Raw genomic sequence first — 17292 nt, 5'->3', positions numbered from 1 at the left:
AAGTTGAATCTCTGAATAGACCAATAACAGGCTCTGAAATTGAGGCAATAATTAATAGCTTACCAACCAAAAAAAGTCCAGGACCAGATGGATTCACAGCCAAATTCTACCAGAGGTACACAGAGGAGCTGGTACCATTCATTCTGAAACTATTCCAATGAATAGAAAAAGAGGGAATCCTCCCTAACTCATTTGATGAGGCCAGCATCATCCTGATACCAAAGCCTGGCAGAGACACAAAAAAAGAGAATTTTAGACCAATATCCCTGATGAACATTGATGCAAAAATCCTCAATAAAATACTGGCAAACTGAATCCAGCAGCACATCAAAAAGCTTATCCACCGTGATCAAGTTGGCTTCATCCCTGGGATGCAAGGCTGGTTCAACATACGTAAATCAATAAATGTAATCCATCACATAAACAGAACCAATGACAAAAACCACATGATTATCTCAATAGATGTGATAAAGGCCTTCAACAAAATTCAACAGCCCTTCATGCTAAAAACTCTCAATCAATTAGGTATTGATGGGATGTATCTCAAAATAATAAGAGTTATCTATGACAAACCCACAGCCAATATTATACTGAATGGGCAAAAACTGGAAGCATTCCCTTTGAAAACTGGCACAAGACAAGGATACCCTCTCTCACCAATCCTATTCAACATAGTGTTGGAAGTTATGGCCAGGGCAATCAGGCCGGAGAAAGAAATAAAGGGTATTCAATAAGGAAAAGAGGAAGTCAAATTGTCCCTGTTTGCTGATAACATGATTGTATATTTAGAAAACCCTACTGTCTCAGCCCAAAATATCAAGGTAATAAGCAATTTCAGCAAAGCCTCAGGATACAAATCAACGTGCAAAAACACAAGCATTCCTATACACCAATAACAGACAGAGAGCCAAATCATGAGTGAACTCCCATTCACAATTGCTGCAAAGAGAATAAAATACCTAGGAATCCAACTTACAAGGGATGTGAAGGACCTCTTCAAGGAGAATTACAAGCCACTGCTCAATGAAATAAAAGAGGACACAAAGGGAAGAACATTCCATGCTCATGGATAGGAAGAATCAATATAATGGCCATACTGCCCAAGGTAATTTATAGATTCAATGCTATCCCTGTCAAGCTACAATGACTTTCTTCATAGAATTGGAAAAAACTACTTTAAAATTCATATGGAACCAAAAAAGAGCCCACATTGCCAAGACAATCCTAAGCAAAAAGAACAAAGCTGGAGGCATCATGGTACCTGACTTCAAACTATACTACAAGGCTATAGTAACCAAAACAGCATGTAGTGGTACCAAAAGAGATATCTAGACCAATGGAACAGAACAGAGGCCTCAGAACATAACACCACACATCTACAGCCATCTGATCTTTCACAAACCTGATAAAAACAAGCAATGGGGACAGGATTCCCTATTTAATAAATGGTGCTGGGAAAACTGGCTAGCCATATGTAGCAAGCTGAAACTGGATCCCTTCCTTACACCTTATACAAACATTAATTCAAGATGGATTAAAGACTTAAATGTTAGACCTAAAACCATAAAAACCCTAGAAGATAACCTAGGCAATACCATTCAGGACATAGGCATGGGCAAGGACTTCATGACTAAAACACAAAGAGCAATGGCAACAAAAGCCCCAATTGACAAATGGGATCTAACTAAACTAAAGACCTTCTGCATGGCAAAAGAAACTACCATCAGAGTGAACAGGCAACCTACAGAATGGGAGAAATTTTTGCAATCTACCCATCTGACAAAGGGCTAATATCTAGAATCTACAAAGAACTCCAACAAATTTACAAGAAAAAAACAACTCCATTAAAAATTGGGCAAAGGATATGAACAGACACTTCTCAAAAGAAGACATTTATGCAGCCAAAAGACACATGAAAAAATGCTCATCATCACTGGTCATCAGAGAAATGCAAATCAAAACCACCATGAGATACCATCTCACACCAGTTAGAACGGCGATCATTAAAAAGTCAGGAAACAACAGATGCTGGAGAGGATGTGGAGAGATAGGAACACTTTTACATCGTTGGTGGAGGTGTAAGTTAGTTCAACCATTGTGGAAGACAGTGTGGCAATTCCTTAAGGATCTAGAACTAGAAATACCATTTGACCCAGCAATCCCATTACTAGATACATACCGAAAGGATTATAAATCATGCTGCTATAAAGACACATGCACACGTGTGTTACAATAGCAAATACTTGGAACCAACCCAAATGTTGTCCATCAGTGATAGACTGGATAAAGAAAATGTGGCACATATACACCATGGAATACTATGCAGCCATAAAAAAGGATGAATTCATGTCCTTTGTAGGGACATGGATGAAGCTGGTAACCATCATTCCCAACAAACTGTCACAAGGACAGAAAACCAAACACCTGCATGTTCTCACTCATAGGTGGCAATTGAACAATGAGAACACTTGGACACAGGGCAGGGATCATCACACACCAGGGCCTTTCAGGGGGTGGCGGGCTGGGGGAGGGATAGCATTAGGAGAAATACATAATGTAGAAGACGGGTTGATGGGTGCAGCAAACTACCACTGCACTTGTATACCTGTGTAGCAATCCTGCACATTCTGCATGTGTACCCTAGAACTTAAAGTATAAGAGAATAAAAAAATAAAATGAAGTTAGGCATAAAAGAATGGGTACTGTAGTTACATAGATTCAAAATATCAAAACAAATAGAGTTGTATATCTGAGGATAGTGATTACCTTCATGGGCTGTGACTTGAAGGGAGCTCATTTGGATCTGCTGGGGTGGTGAGAATGTTCTGGTTCTGTATGGATTCTATTACAGGTTTCTATTCAACTTTTTACAAAAAGAATCACTGATGTGAATGCTATGTGCACTTTTCTGAATGCACATTTATGTCAATAAAAAATGTAAAAAACTACACATCCCTGATCGTCAAGAACAGGAGCTCCAACCCCCTGGCCATAGACTGGTACAGGTCCATGGCCTGTTAGGAACTGGGCCACACAACAGGAAGTGAGTAGCAGGTGAGCATTACTGCCTGAATTCCACCTCCTGTCAGATCAGTGGCAGCATTAGATTCTCATAAGAACATGAACTCTATTGTGAACTGCACATGTGAGGGACCTAGGTTGCGTGCTCCTTATGAGAATCTAATGCCTGGTATAATCTGAGGTGGAACAGTTTCATCCCAAAACCAACCCCCCTAATCCATGGAAAAAGTATCTTCCATGAAACAGGCCCCTGGTACCAAAATGGTTGGGGACCACTGATCGAGAAAACCAGTCTGGCACTACTGGGGCTTCCTCTTGGAGCTCCTACTTCCCTCTTGAATTTCCAAAGAAGCTTGAGGACTTTTAAACTTCAAAAGTAGGGGGAAAGAGGGAGAACAATGCATTTTGTAACTACAGTGGGAAATGCCTTTTTGACCATTCTATTGTATCAATCACTTCCCCTGGAAGTGGAGTCTGTGTAAATATTTAGTCTTATACAGATAAGATACTCTCGCAACATCGGTCCAAGTGAAATTTCAGCTGGACTTCTGAGATGCATTCCAATAGCTATTTTCTGAAATCTGCTTTGTCCCTAGCACTGTGTTAGGCACAGGGGGTGCAATGGTCAAGCTCTGACATCCACACCCTTCTCAGACAACATCACCACAGGACTTAGGGTCCCTTCTCTCCATAGGGCAGAACTAGCTTTACATGTACTGCTGCTCCCTGTTGTTGGAGCTGTCCCTACAGACAAAGAGGCTTGGAGAAGGCTATGGGTTCTTCCTCTAGGGCCTGCACAGAACAGGTACTGAAAACCTCTCTGTTGAAACAGTTCCCAAGGCAGAATCACAAGGGGGCTAGGAGAGGGCACATTCTATGTCTCTAAGCAAGTGTCCCTCACATTAAGAAAGGCCTGTGGTATCTGAAATGCTCTGCCTTTTTTTTTTCTTTTTCTGAAACGCTTTTTAAATCAACTTCATTATAATCAGGATGTGCATGGCTGGGAGAATTTCAGCCCCAATCCCTTGGTTTTAGGAACTAAAAACCAGGAGGAAATTTCATCAACAAAGCAGCAGTCAGTCACGTGGTGCAGTGACCCACACCCCCCTGGGCATGCACTAACTCCCTCTAGCTCCTTCCACACCTTAACCTCCCCACCTGCGGTCCCTCACCAGGCTCGGACAATTCCTGCAAGAGACTTAGGGAGACCAGCTCCACAGGCTTCTATGCTTTGACCTTTACCCCCATGGTGGGACCTTGACAGGATCTACTGGTAGCCCTCTGAGATCTAGGTCAAAGTTGAGGCCAAGAACAAGGTGGGTTGAGAGCCAGGGATGTGTCATGTGTGCATGCACATGTCTGTGTGTGTGTTGGGGAGTAGTTCAAAGGAAGAGGGGTTAGGGCAGGTGGAATGAAGCAGAATCATCCAGGGCTGAGAAGTCTAAAACTGGAAGGAAAGGGATGGGAACAGGGAGAATGGCTTTTTGTCAGAGAGAGCTGAGGGGGGAAGTGGCAACAATGAGAGATGCTCTGGGTTTGAAAGAAGGTAGGAGAAGGAAGTTGCCATGACCCACTTATGGGAACACTCTAGAGGGAGTCTATGTCTCATCCTTTACTTTGACACCAGAGACCACCCCCACACTCCTGGATCTGTCTGCAGAAGCTGTCAGATGCTGGGCCCTTCCCTTCCCAGAGATGCATCTTTGACCTTGCTACAGCCCCTGCTCCTCTTCTCTCTGTCATCCCATCCCAAAGCCCCAGCCCTGGGGCACAGGCCTGAGCTGCACATGCTAGAGAGGGCTTGTTAGTGGCTGTGTCCAGGAACTTAGCTCCTTCGTTTGGCTTTCTTTCCATATCCTTTCAACCTCTTCTTTCCTCATCCAAACCATTCAAGTAGGAGGCATGGGGCTGGGGGCAGGAGTTTTAGGGGTGTTAGCCTGGTCATAGAGACAGGAAGAAGATGAAGCCATGCTTCACTATTACTCTTTGCTGCTGTGTTCTCTTCTCACCTCCACACAGTCTCTCCTCACCTTGCCTGAAAGGATACCTCATCCTCTGCAGTGGAAGCTTCTGGAAGACAAGATGGTCCCTTTCTTCCTAATACTCATGGCCTCACCTGCCGAATGTGAGCACATGCTGACACAGACACACATTTCTTCAGGCTCCAAATCCCTTCCTCATGATTGGGGATGTGGTCACACCCACAGCACACACCCCCTTTTTCTTTATCCCTTAGCGGATGCAACATTTACTCTTCTGGAAAAGTCAGAAAACTTTGCCCAAGAAAGGCGCATTCCAGAGAGAAATAACATTAAAATTGGATATTCCAAGGGGCACAGGAGTTGGCCAGTTGTCTAGAACACTGAAAGCATGGGGCAGCCCCAGAGAGCTCCAAGAACTTTGATGTTGTCACTCATCACTTACTGAGAACATGGACCGAAGGTGCTTCAGGTCTGTGAGGGTCAGAGATGCAGAGGTCACAGAGCTACCCCAGCCCCAGGAGAACTTTGTATTTCAAAAGCAGGTGTTCCCTCATGGTATGGAGTTAATATCCCCTCGGACAGCGATCAGAGCCCAAATGGCCTTCTATCACCACAGCAGCTATGACAGGGAAGGTGATGATGGGGAAGTACAGAAGACTTGACCTGGGTCTTCAGTCCAAGTTCAAACATTTCAAATGGAGAAGAGGGGACAGTCTAGACATGAAAAGCATGTGCAATGTTAAAGACACATCACTATTAATCATATTCAGAGTTCTCAAGTATTTCAGGATTAAGGAACAAAGACTGAATGGGATAGACTGAGGCACAGTTTTTTAAATTTTATTTTTTATTTTTAGGAAGCCCTTTTGCAAACCATACAAGATATAATAGAGATCTCACCAAAGATGACACCCTAGAGATGGAGGGAGAAAACAAAACTTAAGTCCCATAAAGAAGGCAGAAACATGTTTTTGGTTTATCAAGATGAGTTTGGGCCAAATATAAGGAGGCTGCTTCACTGGAGGGAATCACAAGGCCATCTGGGGCAGGAATGTTGATGGTGAAGTGACTTCCCTGCTAAAGCTCGCTTGCTGGGATCCGGATGCCTCTGCAGAGACAAAGGTGGTTCAGAGTTCATGGGGAAAAGGGGCAGGGTTTGTGGCTGAGAAGTGGTGCCAATGGGGAGAGTGGCAGTGTTCAGAGAAAGGCATCAATAGTCAGTGGATCCTTGTGATCCAATATTCAGTGGACAGAGGGTTAGAGGGGCTGTGTTTCTTCCTCCATCATTGAAACCAGGACTGAAGAAGGGCCGCAGAGGTCCTGTAAAGGCACATTCAGAGAAGGAGTAGATGAGGGAGCCATGGTCAGTGATGTTGTAGAAGGAGACCATGCCGGCCTCATAGTCCAGGAAAATCCCAACTTGGCATGGAGGCACCTGAAGGTGGAGGGGAGTCTGGGGGTAGGTGCCAGCCTCATATTTTTGTTTGTTCCACAACCAAATTGTCCAGAAGCCACTCTTAGAACTAAGCAAAAAGTGCCCCTTCCTGCGCACAGAGTCTCTGCAGACACCCAGGTCCCAGGCCTCCTTTCCTGTCACATCTACCTCCCAGTAATGTTTTCCAGAGTGGAAGTGCTGGGCACCCAGGACCATAGGATAACTATCAAATCTCTCTTCATTTCCAGGTATGCTCTGCTGGGTGTCTCCAAGCCTCACTTGTCTCCGATCTTCTGAAAGTATGAGCCACGGATTGGCTGTGTCTGGATCCAGAGTGATGTGGACTGCAGAGAGAGGACCACAGTCAGGCCTTGCATGGGGGGAGTCACTAACTCTGTGCCTGTGGTGGGGGGATTTTGTGTAAACTCCAGGGTAAGCATGAGGGGTGAACCTCCTTGTGTGGGGAAATGACCATTCAGCCAGTTCTGGCCTTGGTCCTGACCTTTGAAGAAACCATCTTTCTTACCTCCATCTCTGTTCCCCCTGCTCTGACCTGCCATCTCTCCTCCAAGTTGCCATCCAGGCTCCCTGACCCTGGGATCTACTCTGCACCCCATTATCCCCCACAAAACTAGAACTTGCCTCACCTGCACATGTCCTCAGCATCTTCTTCAGCCCTGGCACATGGCACACACTCCTGAGTTCTGGAGAGGCAATATCCAGGTCCTTCAGGTTCCAGGATTCACTCCTGGGGGAAAGAGAGTTTGAGACTCCTGTCTCCTACTCCTATCCTAAACCCTAACACTATAACCTCCATTGTGGAGGACTCTGATAATTTAATTCAACTCAAATTTACAAACACCTCTGGTGTTCAAGTCTCCAGGGGTGGGTGTGAGAGGCAAACAATGCAGAATTTAGTTTCTACCCAGGAATTCCTGGTTATAGGAGGCTCTGCAGCATGTGGACAGTCTGTCTCTCCTGTCTAAGCCTGAGGTCACCTGGCAAATTCATTCAATTTCATTTTATAGGCAAGCCATCTGAGACAGGCTGAATCACTTCTGCAAGGAACCTCAAGAAGTCTTGCCCACACTGTGGGTCTTACTCATGGCTCTTTTTGGGAGGTAACTGGTTAGATTCCACTGAGAAAAGGAGTCCCAGCAAGCCATGTCCCAGTAGTCTGAATTCTGGGAAGACCCAGAACTTCCCAGGATTTCCCTGTTTGGCAGGGCTTTACTTTCTGAGACCAGAAAATATTTTATAGAGAATGAAGTTTTTGAGAATAGGAAGCCAGATGGGGAAAACTTCAGTGCATGTACTTCTAATTCAATAACCTTTGTCATAGGCATACATGCTTTCTGCTGGCCCCTCTTCTAACAAAGAAAACTCCTCCTTACCTTTCCAGGACAATTATCACCTCCTGAGGAGAAAAGAGACAGAAAGTAAGTTCTGGATTGCTGGATCGCCACTGAGACATCAGCCCTGTGGGTGATGTGATCCATCTTTGGTCCCTGGGGCACTGTTCCTCGCCTTCCTCTAGTCCAAGGCCCCAAAGATGATTCTGACCAGCTTGAAGCAGAAAGGATGTGTGGCTGCTTGTGAGGTAACCAGAAGCCCAGCATGGATGTGACCTACAGCTAGGGAAGGGTTATCAGTTTCAGGACTCTGACTCAAAGACCAGTTTTTTTTTTTTTTCCCCAGGGGAGAAAGAAATGAGGGCAGAGAGGACATACAGCCCAGCTTGGCTTAAGCCCAGAAACAATCACAGGCAGAGAATGGCCAAGTTCAGGTGTCTAGAAACTGCTCTATTCCACTTGTGGGCTAGCATTGCTTGGGAAGGAAAGGTTGGTTAGTTAAAGCTCCCTTGGGTACTTAATGTTGCCTCTTCCTGTATGTGAAAGCAAATCATGGAGAATATTTTTGTTGCAGGGATTGGGAGCCATTACATGGGAGCTAGCAGGCTCCTAGACTCAGTCAAAAGTGTGTTAGAAAGCCTGGTTCACGGCCAGGTGTGGTGGCTCACGCCTGTAATCCCAGCACTTTGGGAGGCTGAGGTGGGCAGATCACCTAAGGTTGGGAGCTGGAAACCAGCCTGACCAACATGGAGAAATCTCATCTCTACTAGGGATGCAAAATTAGCCAGGCGTGGTGATGTGAGGCTGAGGCAGGAGAATCGCTTGAACCCGGGAGGCGGAGGTTGCAGTGAGCCAAGATCGTGCCATTGCACTCCAGCCTGGGCAACAAGAGTGAAACTCCATTTCAAAAATAAATAAATAAATAAATAAAAAGCCTGGTTCAATGTTGGGCAGAAGAGAGCCTGTCAAGTCAACCCAATACAATTAGGTTTTCTGCACAAACCAGAAAGCAATGGCTCATGACCACTCTGAGTGACAGTGAACAGGTGTAGGGAAAGAACTGTAGAATGTTAGAACAGAAGGGACTTGTGAGACCATCTAGTCCATAGCTTCCTACAGTGAGGCAAACGTATCACTGGTGGATGCAAAATGATTCTAAGTGCAACATACATTGATTTTTAAAAAGGTCCTGTACTTATTTTCATCTTTACTTTGTGTCTTGAACGCAAACCATTCATGGGTTTGAATTCTACTTCATTTAAGAACATTCCAGGGACCAGGTGTCCATTTATTTGAATGGCAGTTCCAGATAGCTCTGGTCTTTTTCAGTTATTCCCTGAATCGTAGAAGGGAACCCCTCCCTGTCTCACCTGCAGCAGTTCCAGTGCTGAGCCGTGGCACCTTCGATCTAGCTCTGAGATGAGCTCCTGCAGGGCCTGGCCCTGCTGGGCCAGCTTGGCCTCTTTCTCCCCCAGGATTCTCAGCTGCTCCCTCTCATCCTTCTCCAGCTCCTGCAGCTGCCTCTGTTCTTCTTCAACCAGGAAGTTTTTTTGCTGCACAAATTCTGCGTGAATCCTAGATTTTTGTGTTTCCACTGTTTTCTTTAGTGTCAAGGGAAAGAGAGGTGGTTTTTATGAAAATCTCCCAAGCTTTGGGAATGGAGGTATTGGTACCTCTTCCTATTCCCCAGAGACTCCACTCTGGTGCTGTCTGGGAAAACACACGCGCACATGCACACATGCACGCACACACACACACAATTTTGCTTGGGAGGTAGGTGGTTGAGGTTTCCGGGACAGTGAGGGGAATGCACTTAGTGAGGGCACACTGTAGCTGGCCTACACAACCACAGCTACACGAATATACGGCATTGGGGACTTTTTCCAACCTCTCTTCCAAACCCAGTCACCACTCAAATGTGCTCCTGTGTCTTCCTGTCTCAGTGAGTTACTGAGAAAAAAACACCTGTTCCCACCTCCAACAACCTCACAAAGCCAGGCTCACACCACCACTTCTAAGTCCTGGGAAAGGGGGCTTGGGGACATTCTTTGCTTTTCCTCTCCTGTTAGTAACTGGAAGGTCACTCGATGACACATGAGGGTCTGTTTTGTCACCACAACCCAACTCACGCCCTACCTCAATCCCAAATGTTCCTCTTCTGGGATCTACTGGGGATGGGCTCCTTATTCTCCCCTCTCATCCCCGACATGCCCCAACTTTCCTAGGAAATCATCAGTGCAGAACAAACATTGATTCTTCATTATATTTTGGACCAGAGATCTGGTCACGGTCAAGTAACCACCTGGTCAGATGGTTTCCTTAAGTTTATTCCTCACAGCCCTTGTCATTTCCTGAAAGGCTTAGCTAGCAGTTGGGTTTCTCCTAGGATATTTGTCTCAGACATCCAGGTGCTGATGCCGTCACACCTCTGAGACTAGACTCAGAGGATCTCGAAACTTTAGGGTATAGCTAGATCCTCTCAGCACTTTCTTCCAGGATTCTTTATCTTTAGGCCTGATGGGGAGCTCCCCTTTGAACCTGCATCATTTTTATTCCCCTCCATCTGGAAACCTAGAGAGCAGCTGGTTTCTGGAGAGTGAGACGGACCAACTCTATCACTGCTCAGACAGGCACAGCTACAGTTAAGGCTGTGAGTTGAGGACCCTGGACCCTGCCCAGCCTTCCAGCCTAAGATCCCCTTCAGGATGTCATTCTTGCCTTCCAGTCTGCTCTCTTCATTGCAATTTCCACTTCCAACTTCTCAGCCAACTCCTGCTTTCTTCTCAGCTCCCCTAATGCCACCTGGAGCTTCTCCTGCAGGGAAAGACAGCTTATTAGTCCCCATGCAAACCAAGTAATAGGGTAGGGTAATCCTTGCAGCATTTTCTCATGCGTATCTCCTATGCCTGGGGAATGAGGTTGGGTTTAACTTATAATTCTCCTCCTACATTAGACATGGAGAGAGGTAAACCCCTCCTTTCTCTAACCCCTCCAATCCAGAGGTGGTCCTCTCCCATTCCCTGCTCTGAAAACAAAGCACTCACCAGGGCCCATCTTCTTTCTTCCTGTTTGTGTCTCTAAGGCCTCACCTGGTACTCCTGTGCAGCCTCCTCAAGAGGGACCATGGTGTGGTCACGGTGTTTCCGAGATTGGGCACACACCCAGCAAAGGGCCTTCCCATCTTTCTCACAGAACAGTTGAAGTCTCTCTCCATGCACTGCACACTGTTCCCCCTGTGTGCCCTCTCTGGCCTCCTGGCTGATTTCTCTAAGGTTGTTCACCATGTTGGCTAGCTGTCGATTGGGCCGGAGATTCTTGAGCAGAAAGCGCTGCCGGCACACAGGACAGACGCTGCCCACACCTTTCCCAACCTGAGAGATGCATTCCTGGCAGAAGCTGTGGCCACACTCGATGCTCACAGGCTCCACGAAGGGGTCCAGGCAGACAGGGCATGTGACCTCCTCCCACATCATTGTCAAGCGTGCTGCTGAAGCCATTGTCAAGTGTGCTGTTCAACAGCAGTGTGGAGACCTTCAGGGGGATTGGCTGGGAGAGAAGAAGAAAGGGAAAAGAGAATACGAGAACATCTGTGTAAGAAAAACAGAAGGTCAACATAATCCCTACCAAAATACCAATGACATTCTTCACAAAAATAGGAAAAAACAATCCTAAAATTTATATGGAATCACGAAAGACTCAGAATAGCCAAAACTATCCTGAGCAAAAAGAACAAAACTGGAGGAATCACATCACCTGACGTCAAATTATTCTGTAGAGCTAAAGTAACCCAAATAGCATGGTACTAGCATAAAAACAGACACATAGACCAGTAGAATACAGAACCCAGAAACAAATCCATACATCCACAGTGAGCACATTTTCAACAAAGGTACCAAGAACATACAGTGAGGAAAGGACAGTCTCTTCAATAAATGCTGCTGGGAAAACTGGATATCCACATGCAGAAGAATGAAACTGCACTCCTATCTCTCACCATATACAGAAATCAAATCAAAATGGATTAAAGACTTAAATCTAAGGCCTCAAACTACGAAACTATTACAAGAAAACATTGGGAAAACTCTCCAGGACATTGGACTAGGCAAAGATTTCTTTCAAATATCCCACAAGCACAGGCAGCCAAAGCAAACTTGGACAAATGGGATCACATCATGTTGAAAAGGTGCTGCACAGCAAAGGAAACAATCCACAAAGTGAAGAGACAGCACACAGAATTGGAGTAAATATTTGCAAACTATCCATCTGACAAGGGATGAATAACCAGAATATATAAGGAGCTCAAACAACTCTATAGGAAAAAAATAATAATCTGACTCAAAAATGGACAAAATATCTGAATAGACATTTCTCAAAAGAAGTCATACAAATGACAAACAGGTATATGAACAGTTGCTCAACATCATTGATTATCAGAAAAATGCAAATCAAAGCTACAATGAGATATAATCTCATCTCAGTTAAAATGTCTTTTATCCAAAAGACAGGCTATAACAAATGCTGGTGAGGGTGTGGAGAAAAGGGTACACTCATATGCTGTTGGTGGGAAGGTAAATTAGTACAATCACTGCAGAGAACAGTTTGGAGGTTCTTCAAAAAACTGAAGATAGAGCTACCATGTGATTCATCAATCCCACTGCTAGTATATACCCCAAAGAAAGGAAATCAGTATATTAAAGAGATATCTACACTTCCATGTTTACTGCAGCATGTTTCACAGTAGCCAAGATTTGGAAGCAATCTAAGTGTCCATCAACAGATACATGGATAAAGAAAATGTGGTACGTATACACAAGGAGTACTATTCAGTCATAAAATATAATGAGATCCTGTCATTCACAACAACATGAATGGAACTGGAGGTCACTATGTTAAGTGAAATAAGCCAGGCACAGAAAGACAAACATTGTATGGTCTCACTCATTTGTAGAAGCTAAAAATTAAAACAGTTGAACTCATGGAGTTAGAGAATAGAAAGATGGTTACCACAGGCTGGGAAGAGTAGTAGGGAGGGTCTGTGTGTGGGGGAGAAGGTGGGATGGTTAATGGGTACAAAAATGGAGTGAATTAGATCTAGTATTTGATAGTACAACAGGGTGACTATAGTCAATAATTTAATTGTACACTGAAAAATAAGAGTATAATTGCGTAGTTAGTATCACAGATGATCAATGCTTGAGGTGATAGATGCCCCACTTACCCTGATGTGATTATTATACATTGTATACCTGTATCAAAATATTCCATATATCCCATAAATATACCTACTATATGCCCACAAAAATTAAAAATATACTAAAAAAAGAAGAAAAAATGATGCAAAGGAAAATAAAAAATAAAAATAATGGGTCAGGCACGGTGGCTCACACCTGTAATCCCAGCACTTTGGGAGGCCAAGGTGGGTGGATCACTTTAGGTCAGGAGTTCAAGACCAGCCTGACCAATATGGTAAAACCCTGTCTCTACTAAAAATACAAAAATTAGCTGGGAGTGGTGGTGGGCGCCTGTAATCCCAGCTACTTGGGAGGCTGAGGCAGGAGAATTGCTTGAACCTGGGAGGCAGAGGTTGTAGTGAGCCAAGATTGTGCCATTGCACTCCAGCCTGGGGGACACAGCGAGACTCCCTCTCAAAAAAACCAAAAACAAAAAACAAAAAACAAGGCATAAAATTAATGGCAAAACAATTAATGTCAAAAACAGTAATTACTTTTGCACTGATCAAACAGTTTGTTGAATAAGTTTATTCTTGTTCTGAATAACAAGAAATCCTCCATTGTTTGGTCCATTGATCCAGTGAGACAGAAGGAGAAACTGAGTCCCTAAAAGAGGGAATGAAAATTGGCAAGAACCTCATAAAGCTGTTGACAGTTCTACTCTCATCATGTCCATTCCTGCTTAAACTCTCAGTGCTCATCCATCTCCTGTCTGGTACCAACAGGCCTCCATGTTGCTGAGAAATTATAGCTACTTTTTACCATGTACCTTCCATGTGCCAGAGATACTTCGTGCTTTGAATATATCTTCATTAATCCTTCCTATAACGGCGGAAGTCAGGTGCATATATGTATGTAGGTGTATATGTATGTATACACACAGAGCAACAGGAACTGTGGCCAGCACTCCCTCGGTTCTTTTCTCAGCTGCTCCAAACTTAGTTTAGTTTCTGACAACACTTATTCTAGGGCAAAGAATAATTTTGAAGGCCTATACATTTCTGGTTGAACATCCTAAACAGCCTGCCCCTCTCACCTCTGGAGGACTTTTGGACCTGGGAGTCTCCAGAATTGCAGACCTCCCCGACACTGCACTCCTTACCCTCCTGGGTAGGCTGTAGTCCTGGCTATCCCAGCCGCACCCAGCCCTCATCCCAGGTCAGGTGCCAGCATGGGGGCAGCCGGGCCCCTTCCCCTTCTGGGTAACTCCACAGTCACGTCCACAACCCAGCCTCCTCCCAGGTAGGGGGCAGCCGGGCCCCTTCCCCTTCTGGGTAACTCGGCAGTCAGGTCCACACCCCAGCCTCCTCCCGGGTAGGGGGCCAGCACCGGAAGCATAGCTGGTCTTGCGTTGAGGGATCCCTGGTGGGAGAAGGGGCAAATGGGACCAGCTCAAGGATGGAGACTGGTTGGAAGGGGCTCTGCAACCCTGGGGCAGGGGAGAGAGGTCCCCTAGGAGGGCAGGGGTCCCTTGATCTAGTGGGGTTCACTCACCTTTACAGGGGACTCAACGCTGGTAGCCAGCTCCCTATTTCACTTTCAGTTTCCGCTCAGAGGCAAGTCTGAGAGGAAAGGGGAGGGACGAGGAGGAGCCGTGGGAGGAGTGAGGGAGGAACAGTGGGAGGAGCAGAGCCTTCAAAGGGTGTGTGGAGAAATGCGGCTGAGAAGGAAGAGAAGTCAGAGTTGGGCTGGGGGAAGCTTCTCTGAGACTGGGAAGGAGTGGAAACTCAGTAGCCCGTGGTCCTGGGTGCGCGCTCCCTCCCATGTCTTCATTATCTGATTTGGTAAAATATCTACAAGATGGGGGAGTCCGGGCTGCTTTCTTTGACACTGGTCATCACCCCACACCTAGATGCTGTGTCCATGTCTGGAAGCTGCTTTTAAGGAAGTTTTGATGCAGAGAAGAGTGGCTGGTGCTCTTCCTCGCGTGCCACCATCTGCTTACTTCCAGAAGCTAATTATTTTCATGTGACTGATGTGACTAATATTTTTTAACACCTGCAGGTGAGTGATTTATTTCGCATGACCCCAAGGTAAGTGTCCCACCAGTGAGTGGTGAGGAGGAAATTGACATTTGACAACAAACTGTGTTCTTGTCACTGAGCTGGGGACATTCTCAGATTATATTATTTTTATCTTTAATCGTAAAACATATAGAACATAAAATTTGCCAAAGTAATTTTTTTAATTTTCAATTTTATGTGTCTATAGTAGGTGTATATATTTGTGGGGTACATGAGATATTTTGATACAGGTAGAGCATACAATCCATAATAATCACATCAGGGTAAGTGGGGTGTCTATCCATCACCTCAAGCATTTATCATTTGTGTTATATATAATCCAATTATATGCTTTTAGTTATTTTAAAATGATAAATTATCATTGACTGTATTCACCTTGTTATGCTATAAAATACTAGATCTTATTCATTCTATCTCATGTATCTTTGAACCCATTAATTATCCCCCGCACCCTTTCCCCACTACCCTTCCCAGCCTTTGATAATTATCATCCTCTCTATCTTCATGAGTTCAATTGTTTTAATTTTTAGCTCCCACAAATAAGTGAGAATGTAATAATTTGTTTGTTTGCCTGCGTTTGGTTTGTTTTACTTAATAATCCCCAATTCCATCCATCTTGTAGCAAATGAAAGGTTCTCCTTCTTTTTATGGCTGAATAGTACTCCACTGTGTATGTGTACCACACTTTCCTTATCCATTTATCTGTTGGTGGACACTTAGGTTGCTTCCAAATCTTGGGTATTGTGAATAGTGCTGCAATAAATATGGGAGTGCAGATATCTCTTTGATATACTGATTTCCTTTCTCTTGGGTATATACGTAACAGTATTTCTGCTGGATATATACCTAGCAGTATCCAGTAGGATTGCTAGATCATATGGTAGCTCTATTTTTAGTTTTTTTTTTTGAGGAACCTTCAAACTGTTCGCCATAGTGTTTGTACTAATTTCCATTCCCATTGACAGTGTATGAGGGTTCCTTTTTCTACATATCCTTGTCAGCATTTGTTATTGCCTTTCTTTTGGATAAAAGACATTTTAACTGAGGTGAGATAATATCTCATAGTTTTGATTTGCATTTCTCTGATGATCAGTGGTGTTGAGCACATTTTCATATATCCATTTGCCACTTGTATGTCTTCTTCTGAGGAATGTCTATTCAGATCTTTTGTCCATTTTTGATTCAGATTATTACATTTTTTTCCTATAGAGTTGTTTGAGTTCTTTGTATATTCTGGTTATTAATCCCTTGGCAGATGGATAGTTTGCAAATATTTACTCCAATTCTGTGGGTTATCTCTATACTTCATTGTTTCCTTTGATGTGCAGAAGCTTTTTAACTTGATGTGATCTCATTTGTCCAGTTTTGCTTTAGTTGCCTGTGCTTATGGAATATTTGAAAGAGATCTTTGCCCAGTCCAATGTCCTGGAGAGTTTCCCCAATATTTTCTTGTAGTAGTTTCATAGTTTGAGGCCTTAGATTTTTTTTTTTAATTATACTTTAAGTTCTAGGGTACATGTGCACAACATGCAGGTTTGTTACATATGTATACATGTGCCGTGTTGGTGTGCTGCACCCATTAACTTGTCATTTACATTAGGTATATCTCCTAATGCTATCCCTCCCCCTACCCCACAACAGGCCCCGGTGTGTGATGTTCCCCTTCCCGTGTCCAAGTGTTCTCATTGTTCAATTCCCACCTATAAGTGAGAACATGCGGTGTTTGGTTTTTTTGTCCTTGTGATAGTTTGCTGAGAATGATGGTTTCCAGCTTCATCCATGTCCCTGCAAAGACATGAACTCATTCTTTTTTATGGCTGCATAGTATTCCATGGTGTATATGTGCCACATTTTCTTTATTCAGTCTATCATTGTTGGACATTTGGGTTGGTTCCAAGTCTTCGCTATTGTGAATAGTGCCACAATAAACATGTGTGCATGTGTCTTTATATCAGTATGATTATAATCCTTTGGGTATATACCCAGTAATGGGATTGCTGGGTCAAATGGTATTTCTAGTTCTAGATCCTTGAGAAATCGCCACGCTATCTTCCACAATGGATGAACTAGTTTACAGTCCCACCAGCAGTGTAAAAGTGCTCCTATTTCTCCACATCCTCTCTGTCACCCGTTGTTTCTTGAATTTTTAATGATCGCCATTCTAACTGCTGTGAGATGGTATCTCATTGTGGTTTTGATTTGCATTTCTATGATGGCCAGTGATGATGAGCATTTTTTCATGTGTCT

General features: G+C 44.2%; 2 protein-coding genes across 3 annotated transcripts in view; both read right to left on the bottom strand.

The window, feature by feature from the left end:
• Positions 1-5827: 5827 nt before the first annotated feature.
• Positions 5828-14585, bottom strand: LOC100601201 (E3 ubiquitin-protein ligase TRIM21). 2 transcript variants are annotated; one of them, XM_003254801.2, is made up of 7 exons: positions 14516-14585; positions 10880-11336; positions 10509-10604; positions 9161-9391; positions 7833-7855; positions 7086-7186; positions 5828-6782 (listed from the first exon to the last, which is right to left on the bottom strand). In XM_003254801.2, the coding sequence occupies exons 2-7, from the start codon at positions 11285-11287 to the stop codon at positions 6214-6216; spliced, it is 1428 nt and encodes a 475-aa protein (XP_003254849.2). In that variant the 5' UTR covers positions 11288-11336; positions 14516-14585; the 3' UTR covers positions 5828-6213. The 2 variants fall into 2 exon arrangements, with proteins under 2 accessions (XP_003254849.2, XP_012359625.2); XM_012504171.2 differs by lacking the exon at positions 14516-14585 and having other exon boundaries at positions 10880-11456.
• LOC100600309 (BRISC and BRCA1-A complex member 2-like) overlaps positions 14171-17292 on the bottom strand; it is a 21480-nt gene continuing 18358 nt past the window's right edge. The window contains exon 3 of the mRNA XM_030808692.1: positions 14171-14383. Coding sequence (XP_030664552.1) covers positions 14171-14383 — 213 coding nt within the window. The remainder of the gene's footprint in view (positions 14384-17292) is intronic.

The sequence above is a fragment of the Nomascus leucogenys genome, unplaced genomic scaffold (assembly GCF_006542625.1).
Source record: "Nomascus leucogenys isolate Asia unplaced genomic scaffold, Asia_NLE_v1 000711F_103125_qpd_obj, whole genome shotgun sequence".
NCBI lineage: Eukaryota > Metazoa > Chordata > Mammalia > Primates > Hylobatidae > Nomascus > Nomascus leucogenys.
Note: the sequence above shows the minus strand (reverse complement) of the source record. Positions and strands in the feature narration are given on the sequence as shown.